This window comes from Oryctolagus cuniculus, chromosome 14 (genome assembly GCF_964237555.1).
Source record: "Oryctolagus cuniculus chromosome 14, mOryCun1.1, whole genome shotgun sequence".
Classification (NCBI taxonomy): domain Eukaryota; kingdom Metazoa; phylum Chordata; class Mammalia; order Lagomorpha; family Leporidae; genus Oryctolagus; species Oryctolagus cuniculus.
Window position 1 is genome coordinate 4,041,226 of NC_091445.1, and position 25,708 is coordinate 4,066,933.

The 25,708-nt window shown below is 50.8% G+C and overlaps 1 protein-coding gene and 1 pseudogene across 1 annotated transcript in view; both read left to right on the forward strand.

Moving 5' to 3' along the window:
* The window catches only part of FAM151B (family with sequence similarity 151 member B), a 38,024-nt gene that overhangs the window by 515 nt on the left and 11,801 nt on the right, over window positions 1-25,708 (forward strand). Inside the window, exons 2-5 of the mRNA XM_002713903.5 lie at window positions 11,774-11,899; window positions 13,282-13,447; window positions 19,204-19,421; window positions 23,821-23,956. Coding sequence (XP_002713949.3) covers window positions 11,774-11,899; window positions 13,282-13,447; window positions 19,204-19,421; window positions 23,821-23,956 — 646 coding nt within the window. The remainder of the gene's footprint in view (window positions 1-11,773; window positions 11,900-13,281; window positions 13,448-19,203; window positions 19,422-23,820; window positions 23,957-25,708) is intronic.
* Window positions 943-2,378, forward strand: LOC103349563 (twinfilin-1 pseudogene; annotated as a pseudogene).

Genomic DNA, 25,708 nt, shown 5'->3' on the forward strand with positions numbered 1-25,708 from the left:
CCCTCGGGGTGTCCGCGGCCCTCCCGCGTGCGCCCCGGGGTGGGCGCTGGGGAGCGGAGCCCGTGTGGGCCCGGCGCCCCGCGGGCTGAGGCGTCGCCCGTGACGCCCGGCCCCGCGGCGGGTGCTGACGCGCCGCCGGAGGCTGGAGTTGCGAGTTCGCCCGTGGGACGGCCGCGGGGGATGGCACGGGTGCGTGGGTCCCTGCACCGCCGCGGGAGACAGGTGCAGCTCCTGGCTCCTGAGTGATTCGGCCCAGCCCCGGCCTGCTGGGGCCGTCTAGGGAGTGAACCACAGATGGAGGATTCTGACTGCCAAATAAACAAGCAATTAAAGAAAAATTGGGGCCTGCGCCGCGGCTCACTAGGCTAATCCTCCGCCTAGCAGCGCCGGCACACCGGGTTCTAGTCCCGGTCGGAGCGCCGGAGTCTGTCCCGGTTGCCCCTCTTCCAGGCCAGCTCTCTGCTGTGGCCCGGGAGTGCAGTGGAGGATGGCCCAGGTGCTTGGGCCCTGCACCCCATGGGAGACCAGGAGAAGCACCTGGCTCCTGCCATTGGATCAGCGTGGTGCGCCGGCCGCAGCGGCCATTGGAGGGTGAACCAACGGCAAAGGAAGACCTTTCTCTCTCTCTGTCTCTCTCTCTCACTCTCCACTCTACCTGTCAAAAAAAAAAAATTGGATGCAGACATCGCAAGAGGCAACTTAACCGCTGAGTCAAATGCTCGCCTTTTCCCGTGGGGGTGGGAAGACTCACTATATCCCTAAAGTTGTACTTAAGAAATTTGTACTCATTAAGTAAGAGGTTTCTTTGGGGGGAGGAAAAAAAAAGGATGTAAAACAAAGTTTGTAATAAAGAAAAACGCTCACCTTTCTCCCTTCAATTCCGATTTATTTTTCCCCTGGACAGAATTCTTGTAAGAGTTACTGAGCCAACAGGTGTGAATGTTGTTCAGATATGTGCTGAACCTCCTTAGAGCATTTATTTAGTCCGGGCTGGGCTCTGCATCTCAGTGTGAATCCTTTTAATGCCTGCTTTTCCTTCATGTCCGAGTTTGGGACAAAGCTCACATTCAGAAGATGGTTCTCATCATCAGGCTCTCTTCTGAGTTGATGCAGGATTCACGACGTTTTAGAATAAAACTGTGTTCAGTGGCCACAGCTTCCTGGAGCCACCTGCCAGGGTGCGGCTGGGGTGCTCGCCACACTGGACGCCAGAGCCGGGAGCCCACCACCGAAGCCGTGTCCCTGCTGACCGGCATCCAAGCAAGTGACGAGGTTAAAGGTAGCTTTGCCAGAGGCAGAAGTGGAAAGCACAGACTTCTGAGGATATCTATTGAAAATGAACAACCTGTGGTGGGCTCCTCTTCAGACTCCTGGCATAGGGATTTTGATCCTGTTGTTTTTCCCTGTTGGAGGACAAGCAGCCTTGCTACCTATGATTCAGGTTAGGTCCTCTGAACGCCCAGGGATGTGAATGGATGTTCACTGCCTGGTCCCCAGCTCGTTCCCGTGTTCGTCAGATGTGTGCAGCACCAAGAGCAGCTCTGAGAAGGGAGTTTGCAGGTGGCCACAGGGAAGATGAAGCGTTCGGCGCAGTGAGGGAAGGTGGATGCTCACGTGGGTGTAACATACTCACTGCCACAGTCTCCGCCTGCCCCACGGACCAGCTGAGCAGGGTTAGGGTGACGGCAGATGAGACTCAGTGGGGTACAGGCCGACGTGGGCGTGCACACTCAGCGTCAGACACCGCAAGGAGAGGCATTTCCCCTTTCTCAGGAAGCTTTTCAGGCTCTGGAAAAGTTGAATAACAGCTGAACTATGTGAAGTTGGAAATAGACATGAAAAATGAAATAATTTTGGCCAATACAACAAATACAGAGCTAAAAGATTAGCCAGAGAGGACTCCCAAGGATTCAGCACACTACGATCTTTCTGTGTAAACTCCTCATGAAGGAGACTAGTTAGAGGCCACAGTTTCATTATTCGATGCCTGGATGCACGTGCCGTGTAAGAGAGAGGCTGCTGTATTCCAGCTGCAAGAGCCCTGTGCTGGGAGCTGTAGAAGGACGGCTCCACATGGATGAGACGAGAGAGACGGAGACAGACAGGGGGGCAAGCTGACCCAGACTTCCCGGGTGAAGACCTGCACCCCAGGCAGCACACGCACGAGGGTTCGCAAAACCAAAAGGTCCCGCAGGGAAAAGAGGAATCCGAAGACTAATTAGGGGTCCAGCTGAGCAGAAGCCCTGCTGATTAACATTGCTGCATTAAACATTGCAATAATCATTTTTTAAAAAGTCCAGCATTTAGTACAGGAGAACTGAAATCGTTCCATGTTGTTTTAAAGGAGGGAAAAATTGGAAAAATTGTGCTTTTTGAAAAACGGCACTTTTCACTTCTGTGTGTTTTTAAAATCAATCTTATAGAAGACTCATGATTTCTATTTTTGAGTTAAAATTAGAAAAGGGGGCTGACGCCGTGGCTCACTAGCCTAATCTTCCACCTGCGGCGTCAGCACACGGGGTTCTAGTCCCGGTCAGGGCGCCAGTTCTGTCCTGGTTGCTGCTCTTCCAGGCCAGCTCTCTGCTGTGGCCCGGGAATGCAGTGGAGGATGACCCAAGTGCTTGGGCCCTGCACCCGCATGGGAGACCAGGAGAGGCACCTGGCTCCTGGCTTCGGATCAGCGCGGTGCAGTGGCTGTAGCGGCCATTTAGGGGGTGAACCAACAGAAAGGAAGACCTTTCTTCCTGTCTCTCTCACTGTTCACTCTGTCAAAAAAAAGAAAAGGGTTTAATATTTAATTTTATCACATTGTTTTCATAGTGTTGATTCCACATTTTCACATAATTCTTAAGATTTATATAGTTGGACCGGTTCCAGAAAAGTCCAATGTCTTAAAATAGACTTGTTACTACTCTTCAGTGAGTTGCTTTTTAAGGGAAGAATGACCTTATATTGTTCACACTACGTGATGAATGTGCTAGGGACCAGGTTCGGTGACTTCGTAACCGGCAGTGTTGGTGTGCCTAGGAAAGCCGGAAGTTGCTCCTGCCAGGCTGGGCTCACATCTGCAGCTGTGGGGAGAGTGCTTGGTTGTGGCAGTCTTTCTCTACTTGACTTTTTTTTTTTTAGATGGCATTAAAACTTCAGAAGATCAGTTCACTCTGAAATTTGAAGGGTACCAGGTTTTTTCTATGCTACAGGATTTCTGATGACAGCGAAAGACTTTGAACACAGCCTTAGGAAATTGTAGTGCTTTAAAAAATGTCCATTTTCCGAGTCATTGTAAGTACTGTAAGGCCAAATATGTACTTCAGATTGACGTTTAAATTAATAGCTTTCAAAAGGAAGCGAAACTAAAGTAAAAAATGTTGAAAGAGTCAGGACGTCAAGATCGATGGTTTTCCTCATGGAAAATGCATTTTTTGAAAAGCTTTCTGAAGCCCCCTTGTATTTAGAGGCATTTGTGCTCTTTGTTTTGAGAAAATACTCAGATTTTAAAATGTTTTAAAGCCCTACTGTTTATCAGCCTGATATGGATAAACGCCTAGGATGTCATTTCAGTTAAAATCTTTTTTCAAAACGCACTGAGCTGTTTTCTAAAGCTTTACATTTTCAGTTACAACCCAGAGATGTTGCGCCTCATTGTTCCTTTGATACTTGAATTTGAGGAGCAAGGGCAGTTCACAGTGAACCTGTTGAGCCCGCTGCAGGGCCATGCCTGTGTGGAGTGTGCGGGAGGAACTCTGGTATCTGCGATTTGGAGTTTCTTGATCTAAACTTTGTGCTGCATAGAACAGATCTCAAATGCACATTTCATAGTATGAAATAGGAAGCACTCACATCTAAAATATATTATCTAAGGTAATATATGCACCTTTCTGTGGGGAGCAACTCGGACTAGACTAAGTTACTGGAATTAAGACTTACTCTATGCATCTGCTCTCCCACAATATGGCGCTGGGAGAGGAGTAAACAACTTCTACACAGCTGCCTCCAGTTCGACCAATAACCTGCAGGAGCTGATCCTGCTCCTGATTGGAGGAGAGCAGCGTACTCGGCATGTGGGTAGCAGAGTTGGGATTGGTGGAAGAGGACTATAAAGGAGGAGAGAGACAACATGCACCAGGAACATCTAAGGGGAACATCCGGATAACATCTGAGCAGCCCCTGAGAGAGCTGGCCAGCGGTGTGCCGCTCCCCCGTGGAAGTGGGGAAAGTGGCAGGGGGAACCGCCCTTCCACGGAGGTGGAGGGGTCAGCAGCCAACCTGGGAAGGACCAGCAGCAAACCCGGGAAGGGTCGAGCAGACAAAAGAACAGCGCAGGGTCCTGTGTCGTTCCTCCGCGAAGAGGGGGAGCGACACCTTTCATAAATTCTCTGTGTGTTGAAGTAAAGTGTATTAGAATAGTTATGGGTTGACTTTTTTTCTTAGAATTAAGAGTGTGTGAGGTTTTTTGTTTACAGGTAATCAGACAAATATTTACACATGCGAAATAGTTGACAGTGTTGCACTTGTTTACTACAGATAGTTGTTCCATGAGTGCAAACATGGGCGCTGCACACATAGTCACATTAGGAGAGGAGCAGCTGCGGCTTGTCACTTCTGCCAGGAAGCCTGTGACGGAGAAGAGAGCAGTGGTGAGCGTTTCCTGCGCCATCCGTGTGCAGTTACACTGTAGCTTCCACTGCACTCCATCCGTGTGCGGTCACACTGTAGATCCCACTGCACTCCGTCCGTGTGCAGTTACACTGTAGATCCCACTGCACTCCATCCGTGTGCGGTCACACTGTAGATCCCACTGCACTCCATCCGTGTGCGGTTACACTGTAGATCCTACTGCACTCCATCCCTGTGCAGTTACACTGTAGTTCCCACTGCACTCCATCCGTGTGCAGTTACAGTGTAGATCCCACTGCACTCCGTCCGTGTGCAGTTACAGTGTAGATCCCACTGCACTCCGTCCGTGTGCAGTTACACTGTAGCTCCCACTGCACTCCATCCGTGTGCGGTTACACTGTAGATCCCACTGCACTCCATCCGTGTGCAGTTACACTGTAGCTCCCACTGCACTCCATCTGTGTGCGGTTACACTGTAGATCCCACTGCACTCCGTCCATATGCGGTTACACTGTAGCTCCCACTGCACTCCATCCGTGTGCGGTTACACTGTAGATCCCACTGCACTCCATCCGTGTGCGGTTACACTGTAGATCCCACTGCACTCCGTCCATATGCGGTTACACTGTAGCTCCCACTGCACTCCATCCGTGTGCAGTTACACTGTAGCTCCCACTGCACTCCATCCGTGTGCGGTTACACTGTAGATCCCACTGCACTCCATCCGTGTGCAGTTACACTGTAGCTCCCACTGCACTCCATCCGTGTGCGGTCACACTGTAGATCCCACTGCACTCCATCCGTGTGCAGTTACACTGTAGATCCTACTGCACTCCATCCCTGTGCAGTTACACTGTAGATCCCACTGCACTCCATCCGTGTGCAGTTACAGTGTAGATCCCACTGCACTCCGTCCGTGTGCAGTTACAGTGTAGATCCCACTGCACTCCGTCCGTGTGCAGTTACACTGTAGCTCCCACTGCACTCCATCCATGTGCGGTTACACTGTAGATCCCACTGTACTCCATCCGTGTGCGGTTACACTGTCGATCCCACTGCACTCCATCCGTGTGCGGTTATACTGTAGCTCCCACTGCACTCCATCCGTGTGCGGTTACACTGTAGATCCCACTGCACTCCATCCGTGTGCAGTTACACTGTAGCTCCCACTGCACTCCATCTGTGTGCGGTTACACTGTAGATCCCACTGCACTCCGTCCATATGCGGTTACACTGTAGCTCCCACTGCACTCCATCCGTGTGCGGTTACACTGTAGCTCCCACTGCACTCCATCCGTGTGCAGTTACACTGTAGCTCCCACTGCACTCCATCTGTGTGCGGTTACACTGTAGATCCCACTGCACTCCGTCCATATGCGGTTACACTGTAGCTCCCACTGCACTCCATCATGTGCGGTTACACTGTAGCTCCCACTGTACTACAGCCAAGTATGGACATTCCAGAGTACAGGTGTGATCATATACTCTACACCTGTGACTGCTAAAAATCAGTGAGCATACTCCTTGTTTACAGGATGTTAGCTGGCACCAGGTGTGAATAACGTATTCCAAGTCTGTTTGTAGCAGTAAAGAGTTACACGTCTTCTGTGGATGTTTGATAAGTGCTTTTTATATCACAGTAAAAGGTTTTCTCTTAAAAAAAACAAAACTGTGTTCAGGTGAACAATATTACAGATTCTGCCCCCCCCCCTTTTTTTAAGAGATGTATTTATTGGGGCTGATGCTGTGGCGTAGTAGGTAAAGCCACCACCTGCAGTGCCAGCATCCCATAGGCACTGGTTCAAGTCCCAGCTGCTCTACTTCCCATCCGGCTCTGCTATGGCCTGGGAAAGCAGTAGAAGATGACCCCAGTCCATGGGCCCCTGCACCCATGTGGGAGACCCTGAAGAAGCTCCTGGCTCCTGGCTTCGGATCGGCACAGTTCTTGTCATTACAGCCAACTGGGGATTGAACCAGCAGATGGAAGACCCCTCTCTCTGCCTCTGCCTCTCTGTAACTCTGCCTTTCAAATAAATAATTAAATCTTAAAAAAAAAGAGATGTATTTATTTATTTGAAAGGCAGAATTAGAAAGAGAGACAGACATAGAGATCCTCCATGCACTGATTCACTCTACAGGAGCCTGGAACTCCATCCAGGTCTGTCGTGTGGGTGGTGAGGACCCAAGTACTTGGGCCACGCACGTTAGCAGGGAGCTAGGACAAACATGGAGCAGCCAGGGCTGCAGCTGGTGCTCTCGCAGGATGCTGGCATCTCAGGTGGCAGCCACACCCTCTGGACCACAGCACCAGCTCCACACATGCCATCTTTTAAGAAAAGATCTGTTCTCATTGCCAAAGTGGTGAAGCTAGTTCCTTTTTTTAAAAAAAAAATATTTATTTATTTATTTATTATTTGAGCTGCAGAGAGAGAGAGAGGTCTTCTATCTGCTGGTTTGCTCCCTGATTGGCTACAACAGCCAGAGCTTCACTGATCTGAAGCCAGGAGCATCTTCCGCGTTTCCGACATAGGTTCAGGGACCCGAGGGCTTGGGCCATCTTCTACTGCTTCCCAAGCCACAGCAGAGAGCTGGATCAAAAGTGGAACAGCCGGGACTCAAACCAGCACACATATGGGATGCCAGCACTGCAGGTAGCAGCTTTACCCACTACACCACGTGCCGGCCCCTGAAGCTAGTTCTTAACCAGGTTCTTCCTTTATGTGAGCCATTTTCTTCCCCTAGCTTTTTTTTTATTATAAAGATTTATTTATTCATTTGAAAGAGTAGTAGTGAGAGAGAGAGAGAGAGAGAGCCATAGAAAGAGGGGTCTTCCTCCTGCTGGTTCACTCCCCAAATGGCTGCAAGGCCCAAGGCTGGGCCAGGCTGAACGAAGCCAGGAGCCAAGAGCTGCTTCTAGGTTTCCCATGTGAGTGGCAGGGGCCCCGACACTTGTGCTGTATTCTGCTGCCTTCCCAGGCACATCAGCCGGAGCTGCATCAGACGTGGAGAAGCCAGGACTTGAACCTCCACTCATGTGGGATGCCAGTGTGGCTTTACCAGCTCTGCCACACCTGCCTTAGCGTTTAAAAAAAAAAAAGTATACTTTGTTAACACAGAAGATTCTAGAGGTACAGTAGAATTTGTAGGGGAAGTTGCATCCTGTACTGCAGCCAAGCAGTTCCCTCCAGACAGCTCCCATCCTGACCACTGCTCGCCCGTTCCCGCTGCTGTTTCCTGTGCATGCCCCCGCGTGCTGTGTGTAGGTTTCTGGTTGTGGGGAGCAACTCGGACTAGACTAAGTTACTGGAATTAAGACTTATTCTATGCGTCTGCTCTCCCACAATATGGCGCTGGGAGAGGAGGCAACAGCTTCTACCCAGCTGCCTCTCACCAACTTGACAAGCTGCAGGAGCTGCTCCTGATTGGAGGAGAGCAGCGTGCTCGGCGTGTGGGTAGCAGAGTTGGGATTGGTGGAAAAGGACTATAAAGGAGGAGAGAGACAACATGCACCAGGAACATCTAAGGGGAACATCTATCTGAAGGAACACCTGTGCAGCCCCCGAGAGAGCCGGCCGGTGGTGTGCCGCTCCCCCGCGGAAGTGGGGAAAGTGGCAGGGGGAACCGCCCTTCCACGGAGGTGGAAGGGTCGGTAGCCAACCCGGGAAGAACCAGCAGCAAACCCGGGGAGGGCCGAGCAGACAAAAGAACAGCGCAGGGTCCTGTGTCGTTCCTCCACGAAGAGGGGGAGCGACACTGGTGTTCTCCCATTGTCTGTTTACATTCATATTCCTTTTTCGCAGCATTGATTTTTTAGTGGCTTAGAGCTGCATATGTTTTTGATCCTAGAGTTCTGAAGTCAGAAGTCCGACATGGGTCTCCCTGGGCTACAATCAGAGATGCCCCAGAGAGGCCGGGCTGGGCCGGGGGCACGTCTTAGCTGCTGCTGTTTGGCTGCTGATTGCTCCCTGCACTGCGTTCAAAACCCAGGAGCAGCTGGTGCCTTGTCACGCGGCATCCCTGCCTCCTGTTTTCAGAACTGGAGTGGGCACCCTCAGATAATGTAGTCGTCTCCTGTCTCGTACTCTGCTCTGCATGGCACTGCTGTGGTGAACATAGGTCGTTAATGTGTGCTAAAGCCCAAGGAATGCATTCCCAGAGTGAATTCTCACGTAAGCGGTGCACTTCCATGAATACTGTCAGAACAGCTCCTCACTATTGGGAGGTACAGCACACTAGTGCAAGATACTAAACACAGGGGCAGAGGGGTGGGTGGGGTCATATGGGAGCTCCGGTTTCTGCTTGATTTTTTTCTGTAAGCCGAAACTGCTCAAAATAAGTCTTACTCTCAAAAAAAAAAAAAAAAAAAAAAAATTTGCAGCCAATGCTGTCTCTGTCTTCGTGGCCCTGTTTGCAGGTTGCAGGCACTTAGAGTAGTGACCAAGGCGAGATTCTGTGTGCTGCCGCTCCCTGTGTGCTCGGGGCAGGGGCGGCCTGGGCTGTGCCGAGGACACGGCAGCAGGACAAGGCCAAGAAGACCTTCACAGCTTTCAAATCCTAGCGTGCTAAAGTTGTGTTTTTTATACTTTGGTTGATTTGTAAATTGCCTGTATACACGTTCTGAGTGCTGTGGTTTGATGCAGGCTCTGGATCCTGACTCCAGTTTCACGCTAAAGCAGATCCTGAAGCAGCAGTGATGGCTCAAGTACTTGGTTCCTGCCGTCCATGTGGGAGACCTGGGTGCAGTTGGCAGTCCTGGCTTTGTCTGGCCCAGCCTCAGCTGTTGCAGGCGTTTGGGAAGTGAACCAGCCCTTTTACCGTCTGTTCACATCCCCTGACATCATGTGTATACCTTGAATATACACAACAAATGTACTTGTAAAACTTTTCTTTTTTTTTTGACAGGCAGAGTGGACAGAGAGAGAGAAAGAGAAAGGTCTTCCTTTGCCATTGGTTCACCCTCCAATGGCCGCTGCAGCTGGTGCGCCGCGCTGATCCGAAGCCAGGAGCCAGGTGCTTCTCCTGGTCTCCCATGCGGGTGCAGGGCCCAAGCACTTGGGCCATCCTCCACTGCACTCCCTGGCCACAACAGAGAGCTGGCCTGGAAGAGGGGCAACCGGGACTAGAACCCGGTGTGCCGGCGCCGCAAGGCAGAGGATTAGCCTAGTGAGCCGCGGCGCCGGCCTGTAAAACATTTTTACCCCATAAGAAACAGCATTGTTCTTTGTGTAATATGCAAAATGGATTAAAGAGTTACATGTAAGACCCAAGATTATGAAACTACTAGAAGAAAACACAGGGTCATGTTCATGCTTCGGGACATTGGTCTGGGTAAAGATTTTTTAGATGTGATCTCAAAAGCACTGGCAACAAAGGCAAAAATTGAAAAATGGGATTTCATCAAATTAAAAAACTGTACAACAAAGCAAGCAACCTTCAGAAGGGGGAAGATATGTGCAGACTTTCATCCGACAGGGCCTAATATCTAGAATATATGAGGTACAACAAAAATCGGATTTTAAATTGAGCAAATGCTCTAAATAGCCATTTCCCAAAGGAATATATTCCAGTGAGCACTCAGTATATGAGAAAATGTTCAACGTCACTAATCAGAAATAAAGGTGAAAACCACGGTGTGCTGTCATCTTACTCCAGGTAGAGTGGCTACAATCAAAAAGACAAAATAGGGGCTGGTGTTGGGGTACCGTGGGTTAAGCCACCGCCTGCAATGCCAGCATTGCAGATAGGTGCAGGTTTGAGTCCCAGCTGCTCCATTTTTGAGTCAGCCAATGCACCTGTGGAAGCAACAGAAGATGACCCCAGTGCTTGGACCCCTGCCACCCATGTGGGACACCTGGAAGAATCTCTGGGCTCCTGGCTTCAGCTTGGCCCAGCCTCAGCTGTTGTGGCCATTTGGAGAATGAACCAGCAGATGGAAGATCTCTCTGCCTCTGTCTCCTCCTCTCTCGCTAACTCTGCCTTTGAAAGAAATAAATCTTTTTTTAAAAAAATTAACAAGTGCTGGTGGGGATGTGGAGAAAGTAGAAGTCTCCTAGCTGGCGCTGTGGCTCACTAGGCTAATCCTCTGCCTTGCGGCGCCGGCACACCGGGTTCTAGTCCCGGTTGGGGCGCCGGATTCTGTCCCGGTTGCCCCTCTTCCAGGCCAGCTCTCTGCTGTGGCCCGGGAGTGCAGTGGAGGATGGCCCAAGTGCTTGGGCCCTGCACCCCATGGGAGACCAGGAGAAGCACCTGGCTCCTGCCATCGGATCAGTGCAGTACGCACCGCGCTGGCCGCGGCTGCCATTGGAGGGTGAACCAACGGCAAAAGGAAGACCTTTCTTTCTGTTTCTCTCTCACTGTCCACTCTGCCTGTCAAAAAAAAAAAAAAAGTAGAAGTCTCCTACCCAGCTGGTAGGAAGGTAAGCACAGCCATATGGAAACTAACATGGATATTCTTGAGAACAACCAGGAATAGAGCCGCTGTAACATGCGGCAGTTCCAGGAGGGGTGTATCTCCGAAGGAAAGGAAAGCAGTGTGTCGAGAAGATGTCTGTGCCCCACGTAACTGCAGCAGCAGTCGCAAAGCCAAGCTTGCTGTGCATCAGCCGAGCGAGTGTGATCGAAGTGTGGTGTGTGTACACCGTGCAGAGGGGCATCCTGCCACCTGCAGCAGCACGACTGAGCCCATGGGACACTGTGCTAACTCAGGAACACACAAGGCCACACGCACGCACATGTGGAAGCCAAACAAGCCGATCTCCTAAAAGCAGACACTAGCCTGGTTACCAGACCCGGGTGGAGGGAGGGGGGGGGAAGAGGGTGGTTGAGGGGTGCTGGGGTGGAGGGGGAGAGAGCGAGCTCCCAGTGCTGTGCAGCTCAGGAGGATAACTGCTTGGCCAGCATTAAGTGTGTGTTTCGGAATCACTGGGAGAAGGGTTTTGAGTGTCTCCAACACAAAGCAGTGGCACATGGGGTGGTGAATGGGCCAGCTGCCCCAGACTGATCATTATGCCTTGTATTCAGGTACCGAAATGCCACACTGTTCCCCCAGAAATGTGCATATATCGTAAGCGTCAGAATTTTTTTAGAAGATAAAAATTTTACCTCATAAAAAGGAGTTTTTTTTTTTTTTTTTTCCATGTAAACCTTGTTATTTTAGGGTCTTGGAGTGAAAATATCCTGCAGTATTTCCTGCGAAGGAACCAGATTGCAGCAGAAGATGGCGCTGAGGTCACGTGGTACCATGCAGCCAACCACAAGGCGCAGCTGAGGGAGGCACTGAGCAGTAAGTCAGGGCGGCCGCTGGCGTTGTACTCTGGGTAACAGGTTAATTCCAGTCCCTTTCTGATATGTAGGCATTTTTGCAGGTTCCAGACACAGGTGATCCAACTGTAAATTCTGAGCTGGCAGAGCCATTGAATCAGTTTTATAAAATGAAGAAATTGCATAATTGAAGGATTTTATTATTTGCTAGGTGCAGTTTGCCGTCTCCTGCCTTATTTGAAACCCTGCTGTATGCTGACAGTGTCTTAGGTGTTCCAGTGATTTAAGTAAGGGTTTTAAGATTAGGGTCATGCCTTCTGCATATTTTTGTAGCCCACATAGTGCAGTAAATATCTGTTGAACGGTGCATGAAGCCGTTGTATTCTTACTTACAATTGATTGCCATGGGCAGGATTCATACCTAAGCTACTAAGCAAGGCTCTGTCCACCAAGCGGTCTCCAGGGGTGTGTGTTCCTTCCTATCTGGATGGACGCTAGGGCGCGTGTCTCGGCGTGCAGGGTTGGGGCTGCAGCAGGAGAGGGGGAGACGGTGAGTGGCCCGAGGCCTGGGGGAGCCTGAATGATCGGTGCAGCCAGGACGCTTCCTTGCAGTCCCACGTTCTCAAGTAAGAATTGACGCCTCTTGGCACCCTGCCCCGGTATGTAGGGAGCTGCTTGTACCGTGGAAGCAGCTGGAGATGGCTCCTCCCTATTCCTGCAGGGGAGGACCTTGTCCTGGTGACCATGAGTCCCTGATGCCTGTAGCAGTGTCTAGTGTAGACTCACTGCAGTGATGGATGATTGACCAATGAGCTCTAGCAAGACACCCCCTGCCCTATTGCCAGTGAGCCCCACAGACTCCAGGGCTCCGTGCTGTTCCCGTGACTGGGGGCTGGGAGCGGCTGGGACCCGGCAGGAGCTCCACAGTTGCTGGAGCGTGGGGCCTGAGCTTCTCCGTGGATCTCAGCTCCCCCTGCTTCAGGAAGAGCCGCCGCAGGATGCCCCCACCTCGCAGAGAACCAGGTTCTGGTGAAGACTCCCAAGCGGGGGCAGGAAATCCCCTTAGTCTCTAAGCCGAGGACTGAGAAGGTGCAGATGCAGTTTTCCCTCCCGGAGAATGTCAGCAGACGCTTCTGGAGCCCCTGTGCAAATGCACCTTTGCCAGGTGCCGGGAGAGGGCTCCAGGCCAGCCACGGCCTCAGAGCTGCGGGACCTGGAGGAGGTCGGGCAGCTTCTGGATACGTGTGTGCTCGTCTGTGAAAGTCAAGGGCCTGGCGGGGAGCCTGGCATGTAGTAGCTAGTTCCTTTGCTTTTCTTCCTCTCCTCCTCCGGTGTGGGGCGGCCACTCCCTGCTGTCCCGGCCCCGTTTCACGGGCCCTTACCCAAGACCTTGCCTTTGGACAGGTCCTGCTCTCATGATCGAGGCTGACGTCCTTCTCGCAAGTGATGGATCGGGACACAGCCAGCCAGTCATGGCCCATCCTCCCGAAACGAGCAGTGACAATTCCCTCCAGGAGTGGCTGGCCGAGGTGACCAAAAGCAGTAAAGGCATCAAGCTGGACTTCAAGAGGTATCTGTACACATTTTCAGGTTGTTACAGAACACCTTTGGGGAAGAATAGCCATGTAGAGCCATGCCTGAAAGCCTTGTGTTGTACTTTGTCCAAACTGAAAATGGAATTGTACACTGTGTTATGTTTCAGGAATGGACCTAGGGCCCCCCAGGACACCACAAGAGCGAGTACTGGGCCAGGCCAAAGCCAAGAGCTTCATCCGGGTCTCCCACATGGGTGCAGGGGCCCTAACAGTTGAGCCATTTTCCACTGCTTTCTCAGGCCATTAGCAGGGAGCTGGATTGGAAGTGGAGCAGCCGGCACACAAACTGGCGCCCACATGGGTGCTAGCAGTGCAGGCAGTGGCTTTGCTCACCATGCCCCTAAGTTAATTTTTAGTAATAGGTGCTGCCGAAGCGAGCACCCCCAAGTTAATTTTTATAAAGGAATTTAATGTAAGTGATCATTGTAATTAAAGAGAATGATAAATGTAAAATGCTGCTTTGGTTTAAAAGTTGTCTCAGAGTTGAGAGCATTTTGTTGAGGTAGTTGATGTGTATCTGATTCTGTCTTTGTAAAAGGAATTACGTGTAATTCTTCAATAACTTTTTCTTAAAAATAGTGTTTTGGAGGCGTTGATAATGAAGAGCAAAATTGAATGTCAAGTCTTACGTAGTTTTGGCAAATGTAAAAATTATAGATAAAGCCAAGAATATACTAAGTCCTGGGAAGGCGGCTGCTTTTAGAATCCAGGATGGTAGCAAACCTACCTCATCTCTAGATAATTAAAAATAACTCTTTTTAAACATTTTTTATGTTTGGGTCTGCGCTGTAATATAGTAGGTTAAGCCTCTGCCTGCAGTGCCAGCATCCCGAATGGGCACCAATTCGAGTCCCAGCTGCTCTGCTTGTCCTCCAGCTCTCTGCTACGGCCTGGGAAAGCAGTAGAACATGGCCCAAGTCTTTGTGCCCCTGCACTCTGTGGGAGACCTGGAAGAAGCTCCCGGCTCCTGGTTTCAGACTGGCCCAGCTCTAGTCGTTGCAGCCGTTCAGGGAGTGAATCAGCAGATGGAAGATTTCTCTCTGTTTCTCCCTTTCTCTGTAATTTTCCCTCTCAAATAAATAAATAAATATTAAAAAATAAATAAATAAAATGAATATTTATATTTTTGTGAGACAGAGAAAGGGAGGGAGGGAGCAGAGGAGAGAGGGAGAGAGGTAGCTCCCATCTGCTGGTTTACTGCAGTGACTGGGGCTGGCCTAGAGCTTGAGGCTGGGAACCCAGTCAAGTTCTCTCACAGGGCAGGAACCTAGTTACTGAGCCCTCACTACTGCCCCCCCCCCCCGCCCCCGGTCTGCATCAGCAGGAAGTGAGAATCAGGAGCCTGAGCTGGGGATGAAACCCAGCACTCCAGTGAGCTGCTAAGTCATATTCTTAAATTGAATTAAGATGTGGGAGTCTCGTAGGGTCAGTAAGATGACTGTAGCCGGGTGTTGCGAGGCTGGGTGAGCCTCTAAGCCTCGTGATAGTGTGGATGAGTGAGTGTGCTGACGCCTGACGTCTCTGAGTTTGGATCGGCCAGGACTTACAGGTTCAAGGGCTGTTCTAAGATGAACAGGCCTGTTGAGTGTTCAGTGGTTGAGTTCCGTTTTAGTGACAAAGAAAGTCCTAGCGAGAGTAAGTGATTTTCCTGAGGGTGGGAGCTAGGCCCCGACAGCTGGGCTAGGACCTCATCCTCAGCCTCCTGGAGCCAGTCCGGCAGCCCATGGACCAAGCAGTAAAACATTTGATCATCAGTGCTTGACGACGTAAAACGTTAGACCTCCTTGCCTCTCCGTGTGCTCTGCTTGTTGTAGGTTGCCTTGGAATTGTTCCCAGATGCGGTGTTCTGTTTCTCACAGGTCGGGTCACCTCATTCAGGGCCAAGTGCTCACAGCTACCCGAGAGACCTGAGTCACTAAAGCAGAGATCTTCCTTGCAGGGTTACTTTTGTTTTGTTTCTCATAGCATATTTGAAAGGAAAGGGATGTACACCAGCAGCCCTGTGAACTCACACGGTGTGTCAGACGCCACTCCAAGAGTGTTGTGGGTGTTTTCCACTTGGTTCTCACAGCTGAGCTCGGAGACAGGTTGCTGCTCTTCTCATTTCCCGGCTGAGAGCAGAGGCGGGAGGAGTTAGTAACCTGCTGTGGTCACATGGCTGGGCGTGGAGGCCCTCGGCCTGGCTGGAACGTCCACTCTTCTGTCAGAACAGCTGGATGACGTCATGGTCACGGTCCAGTAGTTCTGGTTTTGTGCTTCTAAGTTAGTAGGACATCAAGTAAAAGATGGCAGTTTTCACACTGTAGCTGAAGCTTTAGCAAACTCCAGTGTTTGACCACGAATTGTTCCCCCTGGGGCAGGCACATCCCCCATCGCAGTGCGGGGGTTTGGTTCCTGGCTCCAGCTTCCCATCAGTGCAGACCCTGTGAAGCAAAGTGATGGCTCAGGTGACTGGTTCCTGCCACGCTCGTGGGGGCCCTGGATGGAGTTCCCGGCTCCTGGTCGCAGCCCAGGGCAGTCACAGTCATTTTGGGCACTAGGAAGGTGAACCAGTGGGTGGGAGCCCTCTCTCTATGTGTCTGTTTCTCTGCCCCTGAAATAAATAAAAAGAACTTATTTTCCTTTAAAATATAATTTTTATTACCATTTTAAATATGAGTTTTTTATTCTCTGCTTTTTAGAAAAAATTAATTTTATTTATTTGAAAGATTGAGAAATAGAGAGATCTTCCATTTGCTGGTTCACTCTCCAAATGCCCACAATATTCAAGGCTGGGTCAAGTTGAAACCAGGAACCAGGAACCCAGTCGGGGTCTCCCAGGTGGATGGCAGAGACCCCAGGACTTGAGCCATCATCTGCTGCCTTCCAGGGTGTGCGTTAGCAGAGCCGGACTGAAACCCCGGCATGCTGCTGTGGAGTGCACACGCCCCAAGGGCATCCTAGCTGCTGCTCCACGTTGCCTGTACATGTTGTCTCTGATTCGTAAATGAAATAAAGTAGGACAGATAGGCAAAGGTTTGATATTCAGACCATTTTTTAGGAAAAATAAATCTGTAGTTGCGAAGTCTGTGTTCCTTCCCAGGGCCCTAAATAAATCCTACCGAAGAGTACCTTGAGGTGGCTTTCTGGTGAGGACGTCCCCCCTGACGGCCATCTTGGCTGTTTCTGAAGAGGACGTCCCCCCCACGGCCGTCTTGGCTGTTTCTGATGAGGACGCCCTCCCCACCCCCACGGCCATCTTGACAAATCTGCAGCAGTTGTTTCTGTGGGACCTAATACTCACATGGGAGAATCAAGAATGTTGGCTGTTGGTGTTTTTTGGTTAGAATCACATGGCATTTGTAGGTTAGTTTGGAGTAATGTGGCATTTTTTTAGTTTTCTAGGCTGGAATCATGGTGGATGTTATTCCCTGTGACGTAATTATTTCATCAAGTTCTGTAACACAAGAACTGCAACAGAAAGCTTTAGGTTCCTTAGTAAGGCTTTATGTTTTAATGTAGGTTTTGTTTTTTTTTTGTAGTTACGTTTCTTTTAAGGGAAAGTATCAGGACTGTAGTGTACATTCATGAAAATGAATATATTGATGTATAATACAGGATGTGTGTGTCAGACTCTTAGGTTTAACTGTGCAGTGCGTTGTGTGTGTGTGTGTGTGGTAGACACTTAAGAACTGGTGGAGTTTTTCAAGTTTGAGGAGAAAGCACTGTTGGGGCTGGAAGTTGTCAGGCCGAGAACCAGTGCTGCAGAGCCCGTGCCAGCCAGCCAGCCAGGCTGAGAGCCCTGCCATGTGACCCGTGCTGTCTCACCCAAGCCGCACAGCGCCACAGACCAGAATCCAGACATGCAGGGAGCTCCATGCAGGGAGCTCAGAACCCCGTGGGACGTGGCGGTTGCAGAGGGACTCACAGCTGAGCAAGGTCTGGAGTCATAGGAGCCAGCTGCCTGGAATTCTATAGAAGTATACAGCTACAGGCCAGGGCGAGAGCTGGTCTCTGGTTTTAGTACACACTTGCTCACTGGTAAACCTAATCCAATAATGAATGGGATTAGCAGTTTCTCTTCTTAAATTGGGAGGCCCAGAAGGAGTGGAGTGAACAGGTAGAAGCACGTGAGGGAGTGCTGAATGTTTCGCCATCCTCTGCCTCCGGGATTCCTGGCCTCCCATCACAGTGTTTGCTACACGCTGACTTTCTCCGAAACAGAGACCCTAAAGGGTCAGAAGACTAGATTATGAGGAGCAGTATGGTTTTCCAGTCAAGTTTGTGCATAATTTTTTTAAAAGATTTTATTTATTTGAAAGGGAGAGTTAGAGAGAGAGAGTGACAGGTCTTCCACCCGTTAGTTCACTCCCCAAATGGCTACAGCAACCAGGACTGTGCCATGCTGAAGCCGGGAGCCAGGATCTTCTTCAGGGTCTCCCACGTGGGTGCAGATGCCCAAGGACGTAGGCCATCTTCTGCTGTTTTCCAAGGCCATCAGCAGAGAGCTGGGTGGGAAGTGGAGCAGCTGGGACTCGAGCCAGTGCCCACGTGGGAAGCTGGTGCTACAGGTGGAGGCTTAGCTTTCTGTGACACAGCGCCAGCCGCTGTGCATACCTTTTTTAAAAGTAACAATTACATAGGCTGATGACAACCTGTTATTTAAACATCAGAATCTTCTGGAACGAGAAGAGGCTGGTGCCAGCCACATGTGGACTGCTTCTGGGTTTTCCCTGCTTCTTGATTCCAGGTCTGTGGGTGTCAGCCAGAGGAGATATGGGGCAGGAGAGCCTGAGGCTGCTTTTGTCCCAAGTGGACCAAACCGTCCCTGTCTCTAGTTGCCAGAAAAGGTGTTCTTGGTACAAGAGAACCAAAGCGCTCATGCAAGATGGAGGCAGTATTGTGAATGGAGACTTCTCAGTCACTTTTAGAAAGGTGTTTATGTGTCCTCACCGGGAATGCATGGAGGGAAAGTGACTCTTCTCCAGGGGCTTGAGGGTGCACTTGAGTAGCTCGTACAGGTGGACTGGTGGCGTTTAGGTATGTTGCATGTGTTACCAGGGTAGACACTCCCTGATAAGTGAGTATTTGTGCCTTTTCTTGGGTTGCTTCATGGAAAAGTCCCATGTGGGCCGGCGCCGCGGCTCACTAGGCTAATCCTCCGCCTGCAGCGCCAGCACACCGGATTCTAGTCCCGGTCGGGGAGCCGGATTCTGTCCCGGTTGCCCCTCTTCCAGGCCAGCTCTCTGCTGTGGCCCGGGAGTGCAGTGGAGGATGGCCCAAGTGCTTGGGCCCTGCACCCCATGGGAGACCAGGAGAAGCACCTGGCTCCTGCCATCAGATCAGCGCGGTGCGCCAGCCGCGGCGGCCATTGGAGGGTGAACCAACGGCAAAGGAAGACCTTTCTCTCTGTCTCTCTCTCTCACTGTCCACTCTGCCTGTCAAAAAAAAAAAAAAAAAAAAAAAAAAAAAAAAAAAAGGAAAAGTGCCCATGTGGAGATTTGAAACCTCGACTTTGTGTGCGGTGGCGTCACTCACACGTGCACCCTCAGGAACTGTGAGCGGAGACCCCACCTTGAGATCGGGCATTGGTCAGCTTCTTCCCCTCGTGCTCGGCGATCCTCCTTTTTATCTGAGTCAGGCACTGTGCTATGTTATTTGTTGTGAACTCGGAAGCACTGGGACCACCAGCCCGGAAGTCCCTTCCCTGTCCCCGTGGGTGTGCCTCCTGCTGACTTGCGCTGTGTTTCAGTCTGGCAGCTGTGGCGCCGTCCATGGCGCTCCTGAAAGGGGTGGAGGAGCGACTGCAGCGGCCCGTGTGGATCAACGCCGACGTGCTCCCCGGGCCCAACGCGGACCGCCGAGCGGTGGAGGCCAGGCCGTTCATAGACACTGTGACGTCCTTCTTCCCGGATGTGACCTTGTCCCTGGGCTGGACGACGGGATGGCATGCTGAGAAGGCCAATGAAGGTGACCGCCCTAATACAGTAGCCTGCAGTGAGACATAAACCGCATCATTAACAGTCAAGTCACAACAACCCCACAGAACTGGGAGCCCAACAGGGAGAACGGCCCGGCCCCACGGGAGCCCGACAGGGAGAACGGCCCGGCCCCACGGGAGCCCGACAGGGAGAACGGCCCGGCCCCACGGGAGCCCGACAGGGAGAACGGCCCGGCCCCACGGGAGCCCGACAGGGAGAACGGCCCGGCCCCACGGGAGCCCGACAGGGAGAACGGCCCGGCCCCACGGGAGCCCGACAGGGAGAACGGCCCGGCCCCACGGGAGCCCGACAGGGAGAACGGCCCGGCCCCACGGGAGCCCGACAGGGAGAACGGCCCGGCCCCACGGGAGCCCGACAGGGAGAACGGCCCGGCCCCACGGGAGCCCGACAGGGAGAACGGCCCGGCCCCACGGGAGCCCGACAGGGAGAATGGCCCGGCCCCACGGCAGAGCGGGGGTGGGGGGTGACCCTCCCTCTGCTGTCTCAGGTGGCGCTGTGCCCGCGTGCTCACTGCGGGCCCCAGGCTGCCTCTTTCCAGACACTGACCGCATCCCGACCTGGTTTCTTTGAACTTGTAGAATATTCTGGACTCTGTTCCCTTGTGACCATTCCTGGGGAAACTCCTGTCAGGTGAGGGATGAAGATGTACTAAAAGCTTGTCAGGTGGCACAGCCAGAGTGAGAGTTGTGCTCCCTGGGTGTTGAAGGTGCTCCAGCTGTGGCCGGCTGGATCCTTGGTGCTGCAGGTGGAGGCTCCCTTTTGGCTGGACAAGGGCACGGGAGACCAGGAGACGCTCCCCGCTGCTCACGGCCTCCTGACAGCTTCTCTCCAGGGTGGAGCTTCTGTGCCGCTGGATCCCCCGTGCTCCTTCACACACCCCTGGGCAGTGGTTCCCAGGTCAGCAGCCAGTAAGGCACCCAGCGTGGAGGGCTTCTGTCCACATGTGAAAGCAGTGACCCAAAAGGGCACCTGGAGCCTGTGGAGACGGGAGCCTCTTTCTTACTGTGCCCCAAGCATTCATTTCTACTTATTTACTTTGACTGTTTTCAGGTGTAAAGTTTCTTTGTTTTTAAACTTGAGAGGCAGGGAGCCCTCATTCTCTGGTTCTCTACCCAGAAGCCCTGCAGTGGAGCTGGGAGCTCCATGTGGGTCTCCCACGTGGGTGGCAGGGACCCAACCAGTTGAGCCCTCATTGCTGCCTCCCAGAATCTACCTTAGCAGGAGGCTGGAGCCAGAGCCAGGAGCCAGAGCCAGGTCCTGCAGTATGGGACGTGGGCATGTTGACCCTCGAGGTGCCTTTACTGTCCAGTGCTCTGTAGTGAGTGGAGATAGGCTGTGGACCCCTAGGTCAATAAATGAGGGAAAGATTATGCTTTAACTTAGCACTGTTTTGATTGTCTAATCATTTGAATTTCTGCTAGTTTCATTAAATAATATAGCATATAATTTAAAACATTTGAAGAGGCTTGCATTGTGGAGCAATGAATAAGCTACCACCTGCAATGCCAGCATCCCATATGGGCACCGATTCAAGTCCCAGCTGCTCTGCTTTTGATACAGCTCCCTGCTAATGTGCCTGGAAGATGGGCTCAAGTGCTTGAACTCCTGCTACCCTTGTGGGAGACCCAGAAGAGGCTCCTGGATCCTGGCTTTGACCAGGCTCAGCCCTGGCCATCACAGCCATCTGGGTAGTGAACCAGCAGTTGGAAGATCTCACTCTCTCTCTCTGTAAAGATTTATTTATTTCAAAGCCAGCACTACAGAGAGAGAGAGAGACAGAGAGAGATCTTCCATCCACTGGTTCACTTCCCAGATGGTCACAGCAGCCAAGGCAGGAGCCAGGAGCTTCATTTTGGTTCTTGCGTGGGTACAGAGGCCCAAGCCCTTGGCCCATCCTCTGCTGCTTTCCCAGGTGCATTATCAGGGGGCTGGATAGCAAGTGCGGCAGCCGGATTCAAACTGGCACCCGTATGAGATGCCAGTCTTTGCAGGGCATGACTTAACCCATGTGCCATGTGCTGGCCCTGAACTAGGAGCCATCTAGTTCCTCTTGAGTGAGCCCAACCTCCACGCCATGGCTGTTTAATCTAACATTGCCCGACCTTCAGTCTTGGGCTGGTTGGGTAGTGTCTATTGGGACAGGTGTCCAGTCTGCTTCTCTCTCCAGCATTTATCATTATGTAAGGTTAGCTTCTGTTAGCAATACCCTTTTGTAATTATAATATAACTTTCCAAATTTTAAAGTAAAGCAGAACATTTCTGTTTTTTTTTTTTTTTAAGATTTATTTATTTATCTGAAAGAGTTACACAGAGAGAGGAGAGTCAGAGAGAGAGCGAGAGGTCTTCCATCCAATGGTTCACCCCTCAATTAGCTGCAACGTTTGGAGCTGCGCCAATCCGGAGCCAGGAGCCAGGAGCTTCTTCTGGGTCTCCCACGCAGGTGCGGGGGCCAAGGGCTTGGGCCATCTTCTGCTGCTTTCCCAGGCCACAGCAGAGAGCTGGATTGGAAGTGGAGCAGCCGGATCTCGAACTGGCACCCATATGGGATGCTAGTGCTGCAGGCCAGGGTGTTAACCCACTGCACCACAGTGCCAGCCCCAGAACATTTCTTTTCATCTGGAATTTAGCTGCTCAACTAAGAGATTCACTTAGGATTTTTGTAAACCATTCTTTTCTGACCAGTACTCTGTGTGTGTGTGTGTGTGTGTGTGTGTAGTTAATTCAAGAATATACTGGTCAGAAAAAAATGGCTTATTTTTTAGAGAGGCAGAGTTACAGCGAGGGAAAAACAGAGAATCTTCCATCTGCTGGTTCACTCCCCAAATGTCCACAACAGCTGGAGCTGGGCTGATCTGGAGCCAAGAGCTTCTTCCAGGTATCCATATAGGTGCAGGGGCCCAAGCACTTGGGCCATCTTCCACTGCCTTCCCAGGCCATTAGCAGACAGCTGGATCAGAAGAGGAGTAGCTGGGACATGAACCAGCGCCCATATTGGGTGCCGGTACTACAGGCAGAGGTTTAACCTATTACGCCACAGCACCGGCCCCAAACTATGTATATATAAAAATTTATTTAGGGGCTGGTGCTGTGGCACAGCAAGTTAAGCCATGGCCTACAGCACCAGCATCCTATATGGGTGTGCACCGGTTCTTGTCCTGGCTTGATCCAGCTCTCTGCTGTGGCCTGGGAAAGCAGTGGACGATGACCCACGTCCCTGGGCCCCTGCACCCATGTGGGAGACCCAGATGAAGCTCCTGGCTCCTGGCTTCAACTTCCCTAGCCCTAGTTGTTGCAGCCATTTTGATGGTGAACCAGCAGTTGGAAGCACTCGCGCTCTCTTTCTCTCTCTCTCTCTCTGCCTCGCCTTCTCTTTCTGTGTAACTCTGACTTTCAAATAAATAAATGAATCTTTAAAGTACAAAAATACAGAAGTAGATTTCAGAAATTTAAAAAAAAAAAAAAGATTTGGGCCAGCTTTGTTGCTGAGTGGGCAAAGCCTTCACCTGTGGCGATGGCCTCCCATATGAGTGCCGGTTCATGTCCTGACTGCTCCACTTCCAGTCCAGCTCCTGGCTAATACGCCTGGGAATACAGCATAGTATGGTGCCAGTGCTTCGGCCTCTGCACCTGTGGAAGATCCAGAAGAAGTTCCTGACTCCTAGCTTTGGTCTGCTCCAGCCCTGGCTGGTGTAGCCATTTGAGGAGTGAACCACCAGATGGAAGATACCTATCTCTCTCTCTCTCTCTCTCTCTCTCTCTAGCCCTGGCTGTTGCAGCATTTGGAGAGTGAACCAGTGGATGGAAAATTCTCTCTCTCTCTCTCTCTCTCGCTCTCGCTCTTGCTCTCGCTCTCTTTTTCTGTCTGTCTTTGTGTGTGTGTGTGTGTGTGTGCCTGTTCCTTTCTCTCTGTAACTCTGCCTTTCAAAAAATTTATTTATTTACTTGAAAGACGAAGTTAAAGAGGGAGGGAGAGGTAGAGAAAGCTTCCATCTGCTGGTTCACTCTCCAGGTGGCCACATTCGGGCCCTCCTTCGCTGCTTTCTCAGGCGCATTAGCAGGGAACTGGATCAGAAGTGGAGCAGCGGTGGCTTTACTGGCACCCATGTGGGATACCGGACCACAGACAGCAGCTTCACCCACTACACCCTAACGCCAGCCCTGTCGTGATTCTTTTAATATGCGCTTCCCACTCGAAGTGTTTTATTGCATTACGTGTTTTGGTCCACTCTGAATTCAGTGGGAATTTCTGTGAGTTGCCTATGAATGTATGAATCCCCTGTGGGTTAGCCTTTTGCTAGGTGGTTGAGTTTCTTTAATTGACTTGAGGATTGCACTTGGGAATGAGCCCTGTCTTGTCTTCTTCTCAGGGTACAGCTGGACGATGGTGAGGGAGATGGAACACCTGTGCCGTGAGCTCCAGCAGCCGGTGTCGTTCCCAGTGCGCGCGGCCCTGGTCAGGCAGTCCTGTCCCGAGCTACGCTGGCTGTTGGAGAAATCAGACAGGTATGTGTTGGCTTGACAGCACACGGTGTGTGGTTGCTCACGGGAGTGCAGTGTGTGTGTGAGAACGACAGAGCCCGAGGGGGAGTGGGTCCTGTGTGAGTGCACCCGTGCCGTTGCCGTGTTGTGGCCCCTGTGAGCTGTGACGGGCTGGCAGCACGTCCTTCACCCACTCTACACAGAAGCTTTTGTTCTTTGAAGGCGCCTAGGAAATGGCATCTTTTCATGAAGTCACAAATTCACTAAAAGTAATGCGTGGGTAAAACAGCTTTTGCTAATTTCATCATAATTTCAGAGATCTTTTCTATGTAAACATTTTATTATTTAATAAAAATTATTATGTAATAAAAATTAGTTGGACCACCTATTAAATATAAAAGTACAGATATTAGACCATTGCGGTACTATTTTTTTAAATAGTCAGTAGAACAGCAAGGGTAATCCATAAATAAACCGAAATCTATTATGGAAATTTATGTAGAAAGACACAGGCATTCCAGATCATTGGTGCTGACTGCAGCATCCTCCCCTAGTCCTTCCTGAAAAATAAATTCAGGTGCATTAGAAACTTGAACATCAAGCAGTAGGTGCATAAAAAAAACAAGGGGTGATTTTTTTTTAATGTAGTTTCCAGATAGGTAAAACCTTTCTCAGTAAGAACAGAACTGAGAAGCTGTACAAGGGAATTTTGGTACACTGGAATACATAGAGCTTCTGGTAAAGTAGTACCCTCAGCATGCATGTCAGACAGATACAGAGCATTCTAGCACAAAACACTTCTTGTAAGTCGTCCAGAAGAGGGCCAGGCTGCTGGCCAGCCGTGCTGGGACGGGTGGGAGAAGCAGACAGGCATGCACTACCGGCAGTGGTGTGAGCTGGCCAGTAACTTCTTGGCAAGACATCTGATGTGCACCCCTGAATTTCACCGGCGAGGGCTCCCCTTGCCAGTGGGAGCTCATGGAAGCAGAGAGGCGTAGGTGCGAGGATTTCCTGAGGTATTATAACAGTGAGAGGCCTGAAGCCAGGCACTTTTTCATAATGAAATATCTTAAGAGATGATGCATGTTTAAGAACAGTGAGAAGGATTAAGATTGCTGGCACCCTTTGTTCTGAAGCTGAATAACAGAATAGCAGAAAAATTAAGTTTAGTAGCCCTTGACCCATATTTTCACAATAAGGGAAAGGTTTGATATTGTTGGGAAAGGGATTTTTTTTAATAACTTTAATAAAATTCCTCATGCATTACCAATATTTACAATATTGGTAGCGTAATGCATTAGGCATACAAACAAAACTTAATCTTTAAAAATAATTTAAAAAGCATTTTGGGATTTTGTCTTGGGTAGTGAAGAGAAATGTTAGTTACAGGAGTGCTGGTTGGTGGAGCAGTTAAGATGCAGCCCATATGTGAGTGCCTGGGTTCAGTTCCCAGCGCCAGCTCCTGGCTACAGCTCCCCGCTGGTGCAGCGGGGGAGGTGGCGAGGGATGCTCACCACCCTCGGGGAGACCTCAGTTGCGGTCCTGGTTCCTGACTCCGCCTGGCCCAGTGCTGGCTGTGTGAGCATTTTCAGGGCTGACCAGGAGGTGGGAGCGCTCTCTGTCTCTTTCTGTCTGTCTGCCTCCCAAAGAAGTTTTTTTTTTTTTTTTTTTAACTTAAAAAAGAAATACATATTAGTTGTAATGCTACTATATTTCATGAATCACGAGTGAGAAAAAGGATGCCAGATAATGTTTATTGTATTTTGTCATTTACTC